The sequence below is a fragment of the Anomaloglossus baeobatrachus genome, chromosome 5 (genome assembly GCF_048569485.1).
Source record: "Anomaloglossus baeobatrachus isolate aAnoBae1 chromosome 5, aAnoBae1.hap1, whole genome shotgun sequence".
Taxonomy (NCBI): domain Eukaryota; kingdom Metazoa; phylum Chordata; class Amphibia; order Anura; family Aromobatidae; genus Anomaloglossus; species Anomaloglossus baeobatrachus.
In genome coordinates, this window is record NC_134357.1 from 90,683,541 (window position 1) to 90,700,985 (window position 17,445).

General features: G+C 44.4%; 1 protein-coding gene across 1 annotated transcript in view; it reads left to right on the top strand.

Annotated features, from left to right (window-relative positions):
- Nucleotides 1-8,330: 8,330 nt before the first annotated feature.
- LOC142312666 (uncharacterized) overlaps nt 8,331-17,445 on the top strand; it is a 62,005-nt gene continuing 52,890 nt past the window's right edge. The window contains exons 1-5 of the mRNA XM_075351662.1: nt 8,331-8,404; nt 8,486-8,563; nt 8,663-8,876; nt 8,957-9,113; nt 9,242-9,390. Of these exons, the coding sequence (XP_075207777.1) occupies nt 8,348-8,404; nt 8,486-8,563; nt 8,663-8,876; nt 8,957-9,113; nt 9,242-9,390 (655 nt within the window). The 5' untranslated portion in view covers nt 8,331-8,347. The remainder of the gene's footprint in view (nt 8,405-8,485; nt 8,564-8,662; nt 8,877-8,956; nt 9,114-9,241; nt 9,391-17,445) is intronic.

The window sequence follows — 17,445 nt, forward strand, 5'->3', positions numbered from 1 at the left end:
GTAGCCATTAGCGGAATGTGCTTTTTATTAATTGAGGCGCTGAAGGTGCCTTAAAGCAGTGTTCCCCAAATCCAGTCCTCAAGGCCACCAACAGCGCATGTTTTCAGGATTTCCTTAGCATTAGATGTGTTGGAATCATCCCCTGTACAGGTAATTAAATTATCACCTGTGCAATGCTAAGGAAATCCTGAAAACATGCCCTGTTGGTGTGCCTAAAGGACTGGATATGGGAAACACTGCTTTAAGGCACCTTCAGCACCTCAAATAATAAAAATGACATTCCGCTAATGGAGTTGGGGAACACTGCCTTAAAAGAATAACTAGAGATGATTGGTCCTTTAAAATCCAAATTTGCTGAATTTCCCTAAAAAAAAATTATTTTGCCACGAATATTTTCATGAAAATTGCATAATTAAAAGACTAATTGCCTAGAAAATTTGTGTAGAACATTGTATGTATTTGCCATATCCCTGTTTTTGATATGGACTCACATGCTGAACCGGCATCTTTAATCAGCCATTACGTGTTTCTTACAGCCACGGGTGGCATTGTCACCTCTAAGGTCCGTTTCACACGTCATTGAAAAACACAGACGTTCTTCACTGATGTGTAAAACACGCATATGTCCCTCCGTGTTCCGTGATTCACGGCACACGTGGGTTGTCCATGTGCAATCCATGATACTTGACCCATTATCTGTGATTGCACATGGACGTATGCTCACGTGTCCCGCTCCTGCTGTCCATGGTGCTGAACTCCTCGGCTCTGCAGCATCCGCCCACTGCTCTCTGCAGCTGCTCCAGGGTCGGCTCTGACTGCATTCATAAATATGCATGAGCTGGCCGGAAGCTGCAGAGAGCAGAGGCTGCACAGAGCATCGCAGGAAAGGTGAGTTGAAAATATTTATATATATTTATTATTTTAAATGTCAGTGTTTTTCTGGTCCGTGGGTCATCAGTGATGCCAGAAAAAATGGACATGTCTCCGTGCGGCAATCACGAACACTCATGTACGCCGCATGGAGACACGGTCAATGAAAAATCACTGATGTGTGCGCAGACCCATTGATTATAATGGGTCTGCGTATGTCAGTGATTCTGGTACGTATAAAAAAGCACAAACGTACCAGAATCACTGACGTCTGAAACAGGCCTTACACAAAGCTCCTCATTGATTCCACCCATCAGCAGAAATGTCACGTGACCACAGAGTGACGATGGGTTGTCTTGAAAGCAGGGGGTTAGCGGAAGACCCCAATGCCTGTCATCGTGATCTTCCTGTGAAAGCTGGCTGCGAGGCGGCATTCATAGGAGAACGTGGTTTGTTATACAGAGCAGTGCTGGTGCACTGCTCTGTATAGCACAAGCAATCGGATCATTGCAGCTTCAAGTCTCCTAAGGAGACTTTTAAATAAAGTAAAAAAAGTTTAAAAAAAAAATTAAAAATACCCAATAGTTCAAATCACCCCCTTTTGTCATCTTAACAATAAAACTATTTTTTTTTAAAAATGCACATATTTGCTATCGTTGTATTCAAAGATGTTTGATCTAACCAAAAAATGAAAAAAATTTGGCTCTTGGAAGAAAGAGAAAAAAAACTTAAACTAAAAATTCCTGGGGGTGAAAGCGAATATGATGATGGGGCTGACGACAATGAAAAGTCACTACTTGAAGGTGCAGACTGGTCACCAGAAGCATAATCGAGGAGAGGAAGGAGGATGGCTGGTTTCTTGATGGCTGGTTTCTTGATGGCTGGTTTCTTGCTCATCTTTCTGGTCAGTTGGTTTCCTGGTTGATTCATACAGTATATGCTAATGGAGTGAGGAAGTTCCTATTCGCTGTGTCTCAGGTTGTACCCAGCTTAATTTCTAATAGCACAGCCTGCACAATGCAATAGATTGGTGCTCTGGTAACATGGAAAAGAATTCTCCCATGTGAAAAAGCTACAAGTCCAACTCACGACCACCATGACCAGACCTTTCAGGCACTGTAGAGCCTCCTCCACCAAGAGCACATGCGGGCACGGTATTACCTCCTCTAGAGCGGACAGCAGGAAAAGCTAATTCTACCACAGAGGATGTTGTTGATATAATTCTCTTGCATTCTTGAGCTATAAATAAACCCACCCAAACCACTGATTTGAAGCTTTCTGTGGGCACTGTACACAGGCAAAAAAGCTGCTAATCAGTGTCGGGGGTTACAAAAATCAGGAGGACTACATGGCATGATACAACCAGTCTTCTAATGATAATCTCCTGTTGAAAAAACACTAGTTTTATTGAAACTGCAACAAAAAGTCCAGTAAGTGACACCCCGTTGGACGAAAACTTTCTGACCCTACATTATGCTGCTCTCAGATTAAATAGCAATGAACTGCTCACAGATTCTGTTTAAAGAGTAACTGAACTTTTGGCAACTTTTGTTGCCATTTTTAGGCATTTTAATTTTCTGCAGATTGATGGGCATTGATTACTTTTAGCATTCCCATGCCATTTTCAAGCAGCTTCAACAAAGTGGCAGCGCTGGGGGGACTGTGGCAACCCCCGCTCGTCAAATTTATGATGAGTGGTGGCATCCTTATAGCACAAATCTTACTCCAGTCCCCTACTGGAGTAAGATTTGTGGCGAGGTGTACACAGAGGTGCACATCACTTTACAGATGGATTAATTAAGAGGCATGCACATTTTAAGGATTCAGGAGCTTCTGACACCAGCCAGCATGCTTACTAATCAAGACCTGTTAAAAAAAACTCTGGTGTTGATGAATCAAGGCTAGTGATGAGCAAACCCAAACTGTACTCGACCATAGACTTCTCAGGGAAGTCCATGTTACTGTTTGGGTTCGGCCGCCAGGATAAAATAAAAAAAAGGGGTTAAAGCAGGACAATTATAATTACCGAGTTTCCGTGCGGCCTGTCACACTGCTTCCAGGTCCGCTCATTAAACCTCATCAATATTCACTGCTTCCCCCAGCCACCCTGTTTGACAGCGTCTGTGGTTGGTTGCAGTCAGACTGCCGGTGGGCTGGCGTCTGTGATTGGTTGCTTTCACAGTTGCTGTCTGGGTCCCAGAAGTAGAGTGTAAAAATAATAAAAATGGAAAAAATGGCGTAGGGTCCCCCATATTTTGATACCCAGCACAGATAAAGCAGACAGCTGGAGGCCACAGCCCTCAGTTGTGTGCATTATTTTGGACCCCCTGCGAGTTTTTTAAATTATTTAATGAATTAAATAAATAAAAACCGACATGGGGTCCCTCCAATTTTAATAACCAGCCAAGATAATGCAGGCATCTTGGGGATAATATTCTCAGGCTGGGGAAGCCTGTGGTTATTGGACCCTTCCCAGCCTAAAAATAGCAGCTCACAGCCGCCCTGCAATTAGCAAATCCATTAGATGCGCCAATCCTACCGCTTTATCCATCTCATCCCAAATGCCCTAGAGTGTTGGCAACCGAGGTAAAGTAAGGGGTAAATGACAGCTGTGATTTGTCAAGAAATCTCAGCTGTCATCAATCCCGAGGTTAGTAATGGTTAATAATAGGGAGAGGTCTATGAGACCCCTTCATTACTAATCGTATAACTAAAAAGAAATAAACACAAAACACAACGCATTTTTCTTTATTCATAAATACAACAAAAACACCCTCTTGCTCCAATTTATTAACTTTATTATCATCGTAGGACCTTGTGTGAGTTACGTCGGACCTGGAAGGGGGGGTTAATAAATTGGAGAAAGAGGTTGGGGGGGGTTTGTTTTTTTTAAATATAGGATTTTTCTCTGTGTTTTGTTTATTTCTTTTTACTTACACAATTAGTAATGATGGAGTTTCATAGACCTCTCCCCATTACTAACCTCAGGCTTAATGACAGCTGTGATGTTCTTATAAATCACAGCTGTAATTAACCTTTTATATTACCCCAGTTGCCACCTCTCCAGGACAATCGGGATGAGCCAGGTAAAGGACCAGGAATGGTACATCTAATGGATGTACCAATTCTTAAGCAGCTGCAGGCTGCTATTTTTAGGCTGGGGAGGCCCCAATAACCATAGGTCTCCCCACCTTGATAACACCAGCCCTCAGTGTCTGCGTTATCTTGGCTCAGTATCAAAATTTAGGGGGAAAGCATGTAATTTTTTAAAAATTATTTAGTTAAATAATTTTAAAAAAGCCACATGGGATCCCTCATATTTTGATAACGCACACAGCTGAGGGCTGCAGCCTGTAACTGCCTGCTTTATCTGTGGTGTGTATCAGAATATTGGGGACCCTACGCCAGTTTTTCCAATTATTTATTTTTACACTCCACTTTGGGGAGCCAGACAGGTAGTGTTAGAGCAACCAATCACAGACCCCGCCATGCTGGCAGTCTGACTGCAACCAATCCCAGACTCTGTCATAGAGGGTGGGAGAGGAAGCAGTGCATATTCATAAGGTTTCATGAGCATTCCAGGAAGCAGTGTGACAGCCACCCGGGAGTCTCGCTAAGTATAATTGTCCTGTTTTAATCCCCCATATGGCTTCCTTTTGCAGCCCCCTAGCCCTTACTAACACCATTTTAGAGCATTTAAGTTCAATTCCCTTAGCATTATATGGTCTTCGGCATCCAAAGTGAAGTTTGGGTTGAAGTCTGGAACCCGAACTGGACTTTTTTTTTAAGTCCAGCCGGACCTGCTGAACCCTCACATCTGCGGGCTCACCCATTTCTAATCAAAGTCATAGTTCACTCTTAGGGCGGCTTTGCACGTTGCAACATCGCAGGTGCGATGTCGGTGGGGTCAAATCGAAAGTGACGCACATCCGGCGTCACTTTCGACATCGTTGTGTGTAAATCCTAGATGATACGATTAACGAGTGCAAAAGCGTCAATATCGTATCATCGGTGCAGGCTCCGACTTTTTCATAATTACGCTGCCGCGACAGGTACGATGCTGTTCCTCGTTCCTGCGGCAGCACACATTGCTGTGTGTAAAGCCGCAGGAGCGAGGAACATCTACTTACCTGCCGCCGGCGGCTATACGGAAGGAAGGAGGTGGGCGGGATGTTTACATCCTGCTCATCTCCGCCCCTCCGCCGCTATTGGCCGCCTGCCGTGTGACGTCGCTATGACGCCGCACGACCCGCCCCCTTAGGAAGGAGGCGGGTCGCCGGCCAGAGCGACGGTCGCAGGACAGGTGAGTGCATGTGAAGCTGGCGTAGCGATAATTTTCGCTACGCCAGCTATCACAAGATATCGTACCTGCGACGGGGGCGGGGACTATCGGGTGCGACATCGCAGCATCGGCTTGCGATGTCGCAATGTGCAAAGCCCGCCTTAGAATGGAGTACAGATTCAATAAAAAGTTTTTAGTTCATATCGAGCCTTTGTCTCTACATCATGCTGCTCGCTGATTGCATAGCGAAAACCTGCTGACAGACTCCCTTTAGGGATAAGCAAATAATGGACTCAGAAGAATTGGTGAATGTGGAAGCAAGTCTAAAACATCTCTACATACAATCCACAAAATACAAAATATCCATAATAAACATTTAGCTGCACATTATATTGGTTAATACTCCTCTCTGCCCTAAAGGCCGCTTTACACGCTGCGATCTTGCTAGCATGAGTACCCTCCCCCATCGTTTGTGTGTCATGGGCAAATCACTGCCCGTGGCGCACAAAATCGCTCAGACCCGTCACACTACTTACTTGCCTAGCGACGTCGCTGTGACCGGCGATCCGCCTCTTTTTTAAGGGGGCGGTATGTTCGGCGTCACAGCGATGTCACTAAGCGGCTGCCCAATAGAAGCGGAGGGGCGGAGATGAGCAGGATGAACATCCCGCCCACCTCATTCCTTCCTCATTGCCGGCAGCCGCAGGTAAGGTGAGGTTCCTCGTTCCTGCGGTGTCACACATAGCGACGTGTGCTGCCACAGGAACGGGGAACAACATCGTACCTGCAGCAGCAACGATTTCTGGGAATAGGGGAGCATGTAAACGATAAACGATTTTGCACAATTTAACGACCATTTTCGATCGCACGTAGGTGTCACACGCAACGACAACGCTAACACGGTCGGATGTGCGTCACAAATTCCGTGACCCCAACGACATCGATTTTAGCGATGTCGTTGCGTGTAAAGCGGCCTATAAACTATTAGGGTTGATATCTCTTGGTATTATTTTGCATAAACATTGCATTCCTATATTACAGTTTGTGATTTATCTGCCCTGTTGTCTCTGTGGCTGTGCGTCCTTGATCAGTGTTTAGTGAGTTTTTGAAACTACATATTTGTGCTGCAACAAAGAAATGCAGCGTCTTACAGTTCTAGCGCAGTGGCTGATATGTATAGAGATCTCCTGCCCGCTGTGTGTCTTTTTTGCTCAGAGTAAGCTGACCTGTTTCAAAGACGCAACATGTGGATTTCTCTTGCGGGTACGCTGAGTTTTATGTGCTTATTTTCCCAATAGACTTGCATTAGATGCGGAAAATCCGCATGTCAAAAAGGCACGTGTTTTTAGTGCGTTTTCGCTGCAGAAACGCATCAAAAATGCTTCTAATCCAAACAAATGTATATCAAAGTTTTTCAAAACCAAATACCAGGAAGTATCAAAAACAAAGAAGCTCTGTTTAAAAATATGACATCCCTAAAAGAAACAAAAACCGCAGCATCAAAAACGCAATACAAAACGCATGTAAAAAAACCGCATGTAGCTAATTTGCATAATAGGTACAGAGATCGTGAAGAAATGTTCTTTCTGCCTATAGAAGGTTACAGTATTTGGCTGTGCAAAATGCTCCCTGACTTTCTATTGCACCTGCTGTCAGTATCCATTGTCGCAATTTTGGACCCTGCAAGAGCTCACCTACCATCCAGCTGTTGATTATCAGTATTCTCTTGGTGCTTAAATACTCCCGTCTTTCCTGGACTGGTGCTGGTGATATTATTCAGTTAATTCTAGCTCTGCTTGCAAGCAGGTGGCTTGCTCTCATCTGTGGTATTGTTGCTGAAGCTCTGCTGAACTCCTGCTTGTGTCATCTGTGGATAACTAGTTCTTTCTTTTCCTCCGAGTGTCCTCCTTGTGTCTTCCTTTAGCGTTTAGGGGGGGTTGATGAAGAGCTCATCCCATCCGTTTACTATTTAGGGTGCAGAACTAGGGATACCTAGGGTCAGGTATCCAGCTCGACCCATAAGTGCGGAATCTATCCAGGATGGTGAGGGACCTAGGGTCCAGCTGTAGGTTTAGTCAGGGGTCACCAAGGCTACTTTCACACATCAGTTTTTTGCCATCAGGTACAATCCGGAAAAAAAAGGATAAAACGGATCCGGTATCGCATCCGGTTTATCCCCATAGACTTGCATTGTAACCGGATTGTACCTGATGGCTTTGCGGTGCATCCGGTTTTTTCCAGATGCGGCAAAATAATTAAATGCGGCGGCCGGATAGAACGTATCATGTAACGTTTTTTTGCCCCTTAAAAAAACCGCATTCTGCCGGATCCGGTACAATGCGGCATTGTATAGAATGGTTGTCTATGCATGCCGGATCCGGCGCAATGCGGTTTAAACCGGATGCGGTGACCGCATCCGGTTTGGTAAACAGAGCATGCGCAAATTTTTTTTTTTCATCATCACAAAACTTATAAAAGGATCCAGCACATTCTACACACCTCCTGCCGTTGGTTCCTGACTTCAACTTCTGCTGTCCTCCAGTCCAGTGCTCCAGGGAAGAGGTAATGTCCACAGTACTGTCCACAGATAAGTGTTGTGAGCTGCGTACATGTACTTAGACATTTTTTTTTCTTTTTTTACAGGTGCAGTGTTGCGGTCACATTTTGGGCCTGCCAGTTGCTGGGTACGGTTCGCTTCAGTGCCAGTGCGAATTTATTTGGAGGAGAGTGTTCCTGAGGTAATGTCCACAGTACTGTCCACAGATCACTGCTGTGAGCTGCGTACATGTACTTAGACATTTTTTTTTCTTTTTTTACAGGTGCAGTGTTGCGGTCACATTTTGGGCCTGCCAGTTGCTGGGTACGGTTCGCTTCAGTGCCAGTGCGAATTTATTTGGAGGAGAGTGTTCCTGAGGTAATGTCCACAGTACTGTCCACAGATCACTGCTGTGAGCTGCGTACATGTACTTAGACATTTTTTTTTCTTTTTTTACAGGTGCAGTGTTGCGGTCACATTTTGGGCCTGCCAGTTGGTGTGCGAGGCCTGTAATAAAAACAATATGTCGTCTTCTGGTAGCCCGCCCTCCGGTTCACAAACTGAGGTATATTTTTTTTTTTGGGTTTTTTTTTTAAAAAAAAAAAAAAAAAATTTTTAAATAAACTACATTTACACAGGTGGCCGAAACATCACAGGAGATGCTGCCAGAAGAGGACGGAAGGGGTGGAGAAATACACGGAGCGGGCGGTCATAGTGTAAGTTTCATACAGGAATTGTTTACCACAGCACACCAAACACATAAGTAAATAATGTTTTGTTTTTTTTCTTCACTAAAGGCTTCAACTTCTAGGGCTCACGATAGAGCTCCCCCAAGACCGTCCCAGGGTCGTCGTCGAGGTGGCGGTGGTCATAGTGTAAGATTTTTTTTTTATTTTTTTTTTTTTTTTTCATGTCAGTGTGAATTTATGTCTAATATTTTTTTTTTTTAATTTCTTTTTTCTTTCTTTGAACAGGCATCACAGCGTGCTCCCGATTCTGACGGTGAGGAGGCCGGATTTATCAACATCGACCTCCTCATCGATGAAGTTAGAGAGAGGGAGCCGCTGTGGAACATGGCTGACCGCCGCCACGCTGATTCTATCGTAACCCGTCGACTCTGGGACGAGGTATGCCACGCAGCGATAGAAGGTTGGGGGGAGCTCAATTCTCGTGGCCAGAAGAAAGCGCGTAAGTATTCACAGTTCAGTAGGTTATGCTGCAGGATGTAATGTGTTGTATACTAACCACTTTGTGCTTTCCACTTTCAGGTGACAAACTTCAGAAGCGGTGGCGGTCTATCAGGGATCGCTTCAAAAAGGAGTTGAATCAAGAGATGCAGGCCCCGAGTGGATCCGGAGGACGCAGATCCAAATACCGTTACTTTAGAGCGTTGTCGTTCCTCCGGACAACTATGGTGTGCAGAAGGTAAATATTCCCCACAATATGTACAAAGTATAATATTTTATGTCTGATTTTTTTTGCCTTTTTTTTTAGTCAGTGCCAATGTATAGCAATTAAATTAATTATTGTTTTGTTTTTCCTCTTTTTAACAGCACCGTCTGCAGCACTCGGGAGCCTGCATCGAACCCGACAGGAGCGATCCCTGAACAGTCCGCCACTGGGGAACACACGCACAGACCCCACCCATCTGAACCTTCCCTTCCATCTACATCTGTCCCATCCACCTGCGCTGGAGCTTCACGTGAGACTTCATTACCTGAAGCTGCTGGTGACGAGATAGCTTTTCCCCTACCCCACCCCTCTGACACTGCTGCCCTCAGTAGAACACCTTTGGGTTCTGGGCGTCAGCGTCATAGGGGTCAGGAAAAGAGCTATGCGCCCGAGTTCTTGCATCTAAATGCAGCCTTCCAGAACGCCATTCAATTATTAGCCGAACAAAATCGTTCAAGTTTTAGCTTCATAAATGCCAATATGGAAAAAAATACACACGAATTGTGCACGCGTCTGGACAGGCTGCATTTAGATGCAAGTAAATCACCAAATCATTGTTTTTTTCAAGCCGTACTAGAGCGCATGGAAAAGCTATCTCCTGACCAGCAGATGCATGTAATGCAAGCCACACGGCAGGCTCTGGCGCAGGTTTCCTCCCAACCACCTCCACCCACCCCTCCTCCAGCACCTGCCCCCCCTCCAGCCATTGTCCCTACTCCCCCTGCTGCCCAGTACCAGCCTGCTGCCCAGTACCAGCCTGCTGCCCAGTACCAGCCTGCTGACCAGTACCAGCCTGCAGCCCAGTACCAGCCTGCGGCCCAGTACCAGCTCCCAACCACATCTGCCCCTACACTTCCTACCCACTACCACATCTCGCCTTCCACACCCATCATGACCCCAACTCAAGCCACTAATTCACCCGCCACCTCTTCTGTCTCACAATCCCTCCACTCCACCCCTCAATCCTTACCAAATCCCATCCCATCTCCTGGTTTCCCTCTTGGTTTCTCAACCACACCTTCACCTTCTGTTACTTCCCCACCACCACCACCAACACCACTTTCCACCCTCAATACTCCAACTGTGCGTGTGTTCCCACCTGTCAGCCCCTCCAGTACTATCTCCACCCCAAGCCCAAGATATACAAATTTATAATTTATGTATGTAATAAAAATAAAAGTTTTTTGTTGAAAAGTATTTATTTGTTCTTGTTTTTTTTGGGGGGGAATATTATTTTGCAAGTTAAGTTAATAATAAGGTAATACAAAAACATAACATGTTGTAATTTGACGGTGTAAAAATTACAAATTTTTAAAGCGAGTGAAAGATTAAAATTAACAAGGTTAACAAGATATTTTTTAATTTATTTTTAACTATTTTTATTTGTTATAAAACTAAACAAAAATCTTATACCATTTGATCTTGCCAATCTACTCTACCTTCTGGGGACACAAAATAGTCAGCATATTTGTCACGTATTGTTGAACAGGCAACACTACTCCTAAATCCAGGACTGGTGTAGTTAGTCAAAGAGGTGGATTCCAAACTCTGGTCATCCAAGGACAAAGGTTCCTTTGTTAAAACAAAATTGTGCAGTACCACACATGCTTTCACTATTTCATCAACAGTTTCAATGTTTAAATTAATGGCTGTTAACAACACTCGCCATTTGCTGGTTAGTATCCCAAAGGAGCATTCCACCATTCTTCTGGCTCTGGATAATCGGTAATTATATATTTTTTGTGTTTGCGTCAATCCACGGCTTGCATATGGCTTTAATAGATGTTGGGAGAGTTGAAAGGCTTCGTCGGCCACAAAAACAAAGGGCATTGGGGGCTCACATGTGCCAGGAAGAGGTCTTGCAGGAGGGAAATCAAAAGTATTCCCATAGATTCGCCGCCCCATTGGGGACATTTTAAAGACCTGAGAGTCATTGGATCTCCCATATGCGCCAATGTCCACTGAGATAAATTTGTAGTCCGCATCCGTTATTGCCATTAGGACAATTGAGAAATACTTTTTATAATTGTAGTATTCAGACCCCGAAGCAGCAGGTTTCACAATTCTTATATGTTTGCCGTCCACTGAGCCAAGGCAATTTGGAAACTGACAAATGTTATAGTATTGTTCAGCAATTGCAAGCCATCTGTCCCTGGTGGGCTGGGGGATGAAATCCTCATGGAGGCAATCCCACAAGGCTTGGCAAGTGTCTCTAATGATTCCCGAGATGGTGGAAATTCCTAGTCGAAACTGGTAGTGGAGGGACGAAAGCGACTCTCCAGTTGCAAGGAATCTGTAAAGGAAAGACAATAATTATAAAAAAATAATAGCAAACACATTACAGTTAAAAGTCAATTTACAGGAGGATACAATTAAAAAAAAAAAAACTTACCTAAGCGTAACCAGCAAACGCTCCTCGGGTGTTATAGAGTAACGGCAGAAGGTGTCCGTTTTACGTATGTTGTCCGCAACAAGGCCAAGGAGGACGTCAAAATTATTCACTGCCATCCGGACATAGCTTGTGAATTTTTCATGGTTTCCACGGAGCTCCAGGTATAGGGTTGAAAACACCCCACGTGTCAGTCTCTGGGCAGTCAGGGGATGGATCCAAAAGCGTCGATGTCGCTGATGCCTCAGTCGCTGTCGCTCCTTTTCTCTGACGATGATAGCCAAGCGATTTGCCTCAAATATAAAATCTGCAGTGATCTTTGTGTAATTTGCAAGAATAGCATCCATGGTTTCTGATTGTCTCTGTCTTCATTCTGTAATATATGCTTCAAAATACTGTATATATACTATATTTTCCCAATAGCCAATCAGAATACGGAACTCGTTAATTGTTTGTTTAGTGTTTAAAAAACGGATCCGTAAAAAAACGGACAAAACGGATGTAAAACGGATGCAAACCGGACCCACCGGATCCGTTTTATTCCGGATCCGTCCACAACGGATCCGCTTAAAACCGGATCCGGTGGGTCCGGTTTGCTCCGGTTTGCACAACAAAACCGGAAACGTTGGATACGGCAAAAAAAAGGACTGTACCTGAATACAGAAAACTGATGTGTGAAAGTAGCCTTACCTAGACGGAGGCGTCTCCATCCCTTTTGCCGCTTGCTTGGTACTTCCCCGTTCCTAGTGGGACACATTGTTGTTATATGTTTCTTGAGTCATGCAAATATTTGTGTGCCCCAATTGCCATTATCAATATGCTTTTTCAATTTAATTGCGCAGTTATAATTAACATCCTTTTTTTAGCAGTCAATTCACCACCTGAGGTAGTAGTATGAGTGCAACCTTACACTAATATAATGGGGTATCACCTTGTGATTGTATTGTCTGTTGAACAATGTCTATTCCCAAATTATTGAATTGTCACTTGTTGTCTTTAAGGCCTGTTTCAGACATCAGTGATTCTGGTACATTTGTGCTTTTTTTTATACGTACCAGAATCACTGACATACGCAGACCCATTATAATCAATGGGTCTGCTCACACATCAGTGATTTTTCACTGAACGTGTCTCCGTGTGGTGTACATGCATGTCCGTGATTGCTGCACGGAGACAAGTCCGTTTTTTTCTGGCATCACTAATGTCCCACGGACCACACTATGGTGTGATCCGTGAAACATGTGCCAGAAAAACACTTACATGTAAAATAAAAAATCATTTTCAACTCACCTTTCCAGCGACGCTCTGTGCAGCCTGTGCTCTCTGAAGCCTCCTGGCCGGCTCATGCAAATTCATGAATGCAGCCAGAGCTGACCCCGAAGTAGCTGCAGAGAGCGGTGGGCGGATGCTGCAGAGTCGAGGAGTTCAGCACCATGGAGAGTAGGAGCGGGACAGGTGAGTAATGTCCATGTGCAATCACGGAGTACGGATCATGGATCACGGATTGCACATGGACAACCAGGTGTGCCGTGAATCACGGCATACGGAGGGACATAGGCGTTTTTTACACGTTAGTAAAGAAAGTCTTTGTTTTTTACTGACGTGTGAAACAGGCCTAATAGAGATTGTCAATTTTTCCTAAATACTGGTCTGTCTTTTCTCTTTTGGATTGGGGTTTCCTTTAAAGTCCACTGATAAATGCTGCTATAAAGTCACATAGTCAATTTGTCAGACTTTTCAGTGACACCAAAATTTAGGGCATAATTACTTTAAAAACTTTTTTTTTCCATAAATGCTTTGACTTGTTTGATGTTTTAATCCGTCCAACTGCAGGACCTGTTAGTGACAGCCCGGAATGTCAAATTAATTATATTTAGGGTAAATTCAGGCAGCTTTGCCATTAATGTAAATGTACTATGAGTCATTACCCAGTAGAAAGTTCTTATTCTAATTTGATTAAGAAAAGAAAGTCAGACATTCGGGAAATTAGGTCATTCGCAGCCTGGGAAATAAGCACACAGTATTTGATTATTTTTTTTTTGCAGTCTCAAAGTATTTCACAGTTTATGTCCTAATCTGCCATGAGAGTGTGATTCTTCACGATGGATTTAGCTAGCTTGTATTAAAAAAAGAGGCCGAATAAGTAAAATTGTTAAAGTGTTTCAAATTTCAAATATTCCTTACTAAAATGTTCTTTTTTGGAGAAAGTTGACATTATTTCATATTTATGGTGCAATTGAAAAACTCTGATGATGATTCACAGCTGTCACTTTTGGAGCCACCAAGTTGATGTATTCACATATTCACTAATTACACTGGTGAACCTAAATCAGCTGCTTATCGGAGTTACGTTACATTGGTAACCAGCATAGTCCAATGTCTCCAAGGTTATAAGGTTATTGAACTTGTTTAAGCTCAGGTACCCAAGGGTTTTTTTTGCAGACAACTCTGGTGCCATTTTATTAAATACCCGGTGTCTTCGAATATCTGTGAAGAAAACTAGTGACTGATAATATTCCCAGAGACAGTGGCTTCAACAAAATGGCGCCAGAGTTTTTTGTATACGCACACACTGACTCCGGTGCCATTTTATTGAAGAAGTCAACTACAACGTGAAGTTAGCACTGCGCATGGGCTGTCCAAATGGTTCAATCTCGGCTTGGGACAGAAGAACGCTTTGAGTGTTATTTAGTATATATAGTGAACAAATTTATTTATATTTTATATATATAATATATAAATAAATTCAATGTATTGGCAGATAACAGAGAGAAGCTACATGCACCTTTGTGGTCGGCGCAGTGATGTCAGTGACCTTGCCCAGTTCCCGCACTGCTGTACCTGCTTCAGCAGCTCCATCACCTCCTGCTGTTCCCGGGCGTCCTCCTCTGAGACACCACAGCTGACCTCTTTAAACACACAGCACTGTGCATCCTCCACGGAGACCCCACACTCTCCAGTGGAGAAGCCAAACCCCTGCATCCCGCAACCCTGACCCGTACAGCCTGTCTCCTGCACCATAGCATGACGGTCAGCAGCCTCCATACAGGTGCAGCCATCTTCAAATCACGTGATGTCTGCATGCTGCTAACCTCTGTCATCATAACGCGTGTGATGTGGGTGGGCAGTTCCTCACCTCTCCCCTCCCTCACCATAATGCTAGTGTGGGCGGGTGGAGGTGACGGCCGGTGCGTGCTCAGTGCTATGTTGATGTGAACATAACATTGAGCACGCACCAGCTCGGTTTCAAAGACAAGGATGCGTTCAGCATTATATAGTGAATGCACATGAGGCAGAAGCTGTAGCATGGGTCACTGGTTGCTGATTACAGCAAATAAACAATTATAGAAGCATTAATCAATTAAAAACTTGACTATTCAGGCTTGACGTCAGTTAATCTCACTTTCCAGTGTCCTAACATTGGTTGATGGATGTCGTGGTGGTGAGATACCCTTTGATCATCAACAACCAGAAGGCATTTGGCCTCTTTTCTAAAATGAAAATCTCCTGAAAGTCAAAATCGGGTCTAAAATGCCAGGCCTCCGCAGAAGAGCATCACTAAATCTCAGATTAGTGGATTCCTGTGAACATTTGAGAGCAAAATGCAATGAGGAATCCTGATTTCTTGGAGTCACACCTGAATTGTAATGTTTTGAGTTACATGAAGCTTAAAAATGACAGAACCTTTCCAAGTCAGCATTTTCAACCGGTTACATAGTCAGCTTTCATTTCTCAAAGGGTTGCATATTCCGACCAGTAAACACTGGACTGATCTGGAGCGGCCAGATTCATCATCACAAGACACACATATAATGTAAGAAAAACATCAGTCCGGTTTTTCAAGTTTTTATGGGTTTCTCTCTCTACATAAGTGATGTTTATTTTTTAATTTATTTTACTTATACAGTATAATCATATTCCCCAGCACTTTACACACATTTGTTAAAACCCTTAGTATATATTAGTGAACAAACTGTTTATATATATTTAGTGAGCAAACTTGTCATTTTTTTTAAACAGTGACAATACGCAGTCAAAAACTCATTGTGAGCGCAGCTTTAGGCCCCCTTCACACGCACGTGTCTCCGGTACGTGCTGGGTAGAGATGAGCGAACCGGCCGTGGTTCGGCTCGAGTTCAGTTCGGCGAACGTTCGACGAACCAAACTCAAACCAATAGGATATAATGGGAGGCAATCACAAACAAATAAAAACGCATTATAAATGTACACATACAGTTAATAAACATTGCCATAACACTTACCGGTTCCCGCGATCCCTTCTGCACTCTGTTTCCTGCCGCTATTCCATCCGATGATCGCTGAATTCTCCCAGTGACCAGCACTGCCAGCAGTGATGCAGGACCTATCGTGACATCAAAATAGCCATGTGACCAGTCACGTGGCTATTATCTCATTGGCTACAGACTGGTCACATGGCTTTGACGTCATGTCCTGTCCTAGGTCCTGTCATTGCACTCTCCGGCACACGGTGCACATTTGTGTATCGCCGTGTACCAGCGACATGCTCTAGCACACGGTCGACTTCCCGTTCCATTAGGGACCGGCTGACACAGCCGGTCATTAACAGAGATCACCGTTGCCATAGCAACGCAGTTAGCGGTGACGTCACCGCTAACCGCGGCTTCGGGAATTACATGATCGGAGCACCGATGCTATGGTAACGCGTCTGTCAGCGTTACCGCTGTTACCGCTAACAGCCAGCAGCACTGATCACTCATGGAGTGAAGGCTGCACGCTGCTTCCCGTGCAGCCTACACAGAGTGAAGGCTGCACGGGAAGCAGCGTCTTCCCTCATGCAGCAGTGATGTAGCAGAGCTGCATTTGTTGAACGAGAAAGACAGAAGAGCAGGATCGTGGAGGGCTGACAGGGGGTAATAAAGATTGAGTCTCTAATGTGTCTGTGTATTTATTTCTATTAAAGTATTTTTTCTCTGTGTGGTGTCTTTTTTTTAACCCTTTATTGGAGATTCTTAATGGCCGGGTCAAACGTGCCTGACATTAGGAATCTCTGGCTTAATACTAGCTAGTAAAACAAAGCTAGTATTAACTCATTATTACCCAACAAGCCACCCGGCTTCAGGGCTGTTGGAAGAGTTGGATACAGCGCCAGATGATGGCGTTTCTATGAAAGCGCCATTTTCTGGGGCGAATGCGGACTGCAATTCGCAGCAGAGGCGCCCAGAAACCTCGGGCTAACCTGTGCTGCGGATTCCAATCCCCAGCTGCCTAGTTGTACCTGGCTGGACACAAAAATGGGGCGAAGCCCACGTCATTTGTTTTTTAATTATTTCATGAAATAAGTGAAATAATTAAAAAAAAACGGGCTTCCCTATATTTTTGGTTCCCAGCCGGGTACAAATAGGCAACTGGGGGTTGGAGGCAGCCCATGGCTGCCTGTTGTACCTGGCTAGCATACAAAAATATGGCGAAGCCCACGTCATTTTTTTGGTGGGCAAAAAACTTCTGCATACAGTCCTGGATGGAGTATGCTGAGCCTTGTAGTTCTGCAGCTGCTGTCTGCTCTTCTCCATACAGACAGACAGCAGCTGCAGAACTACAAGGCTGAGCATACTCCATCCAGGACTGTATGCAGAAGTTTTTTGCCCCCTGAAAAAATTATGTGGGCTTCGCCATATTTTTGGATGCTAGCCAGGTACAGCAGGCAGGTACGGCTGCCCCCAACCCCCAGTTGCCTATTTGTACCCGACTGGGAACCAAAAATAAAGGGAAGCCCTTTTTTTATTATTTCATGAATTTCATGAAATAATTAGAAAACAAATGACGTAGGCTTCGCCCCATTTTTGTGTCCAGCCAGGTACAACTAGGCAGCTGGGGATTGGAATCCGCAGCACAGGTTGGCCTGAGCTTTCTGGGCCCCACTGCTGTGAATTGCAG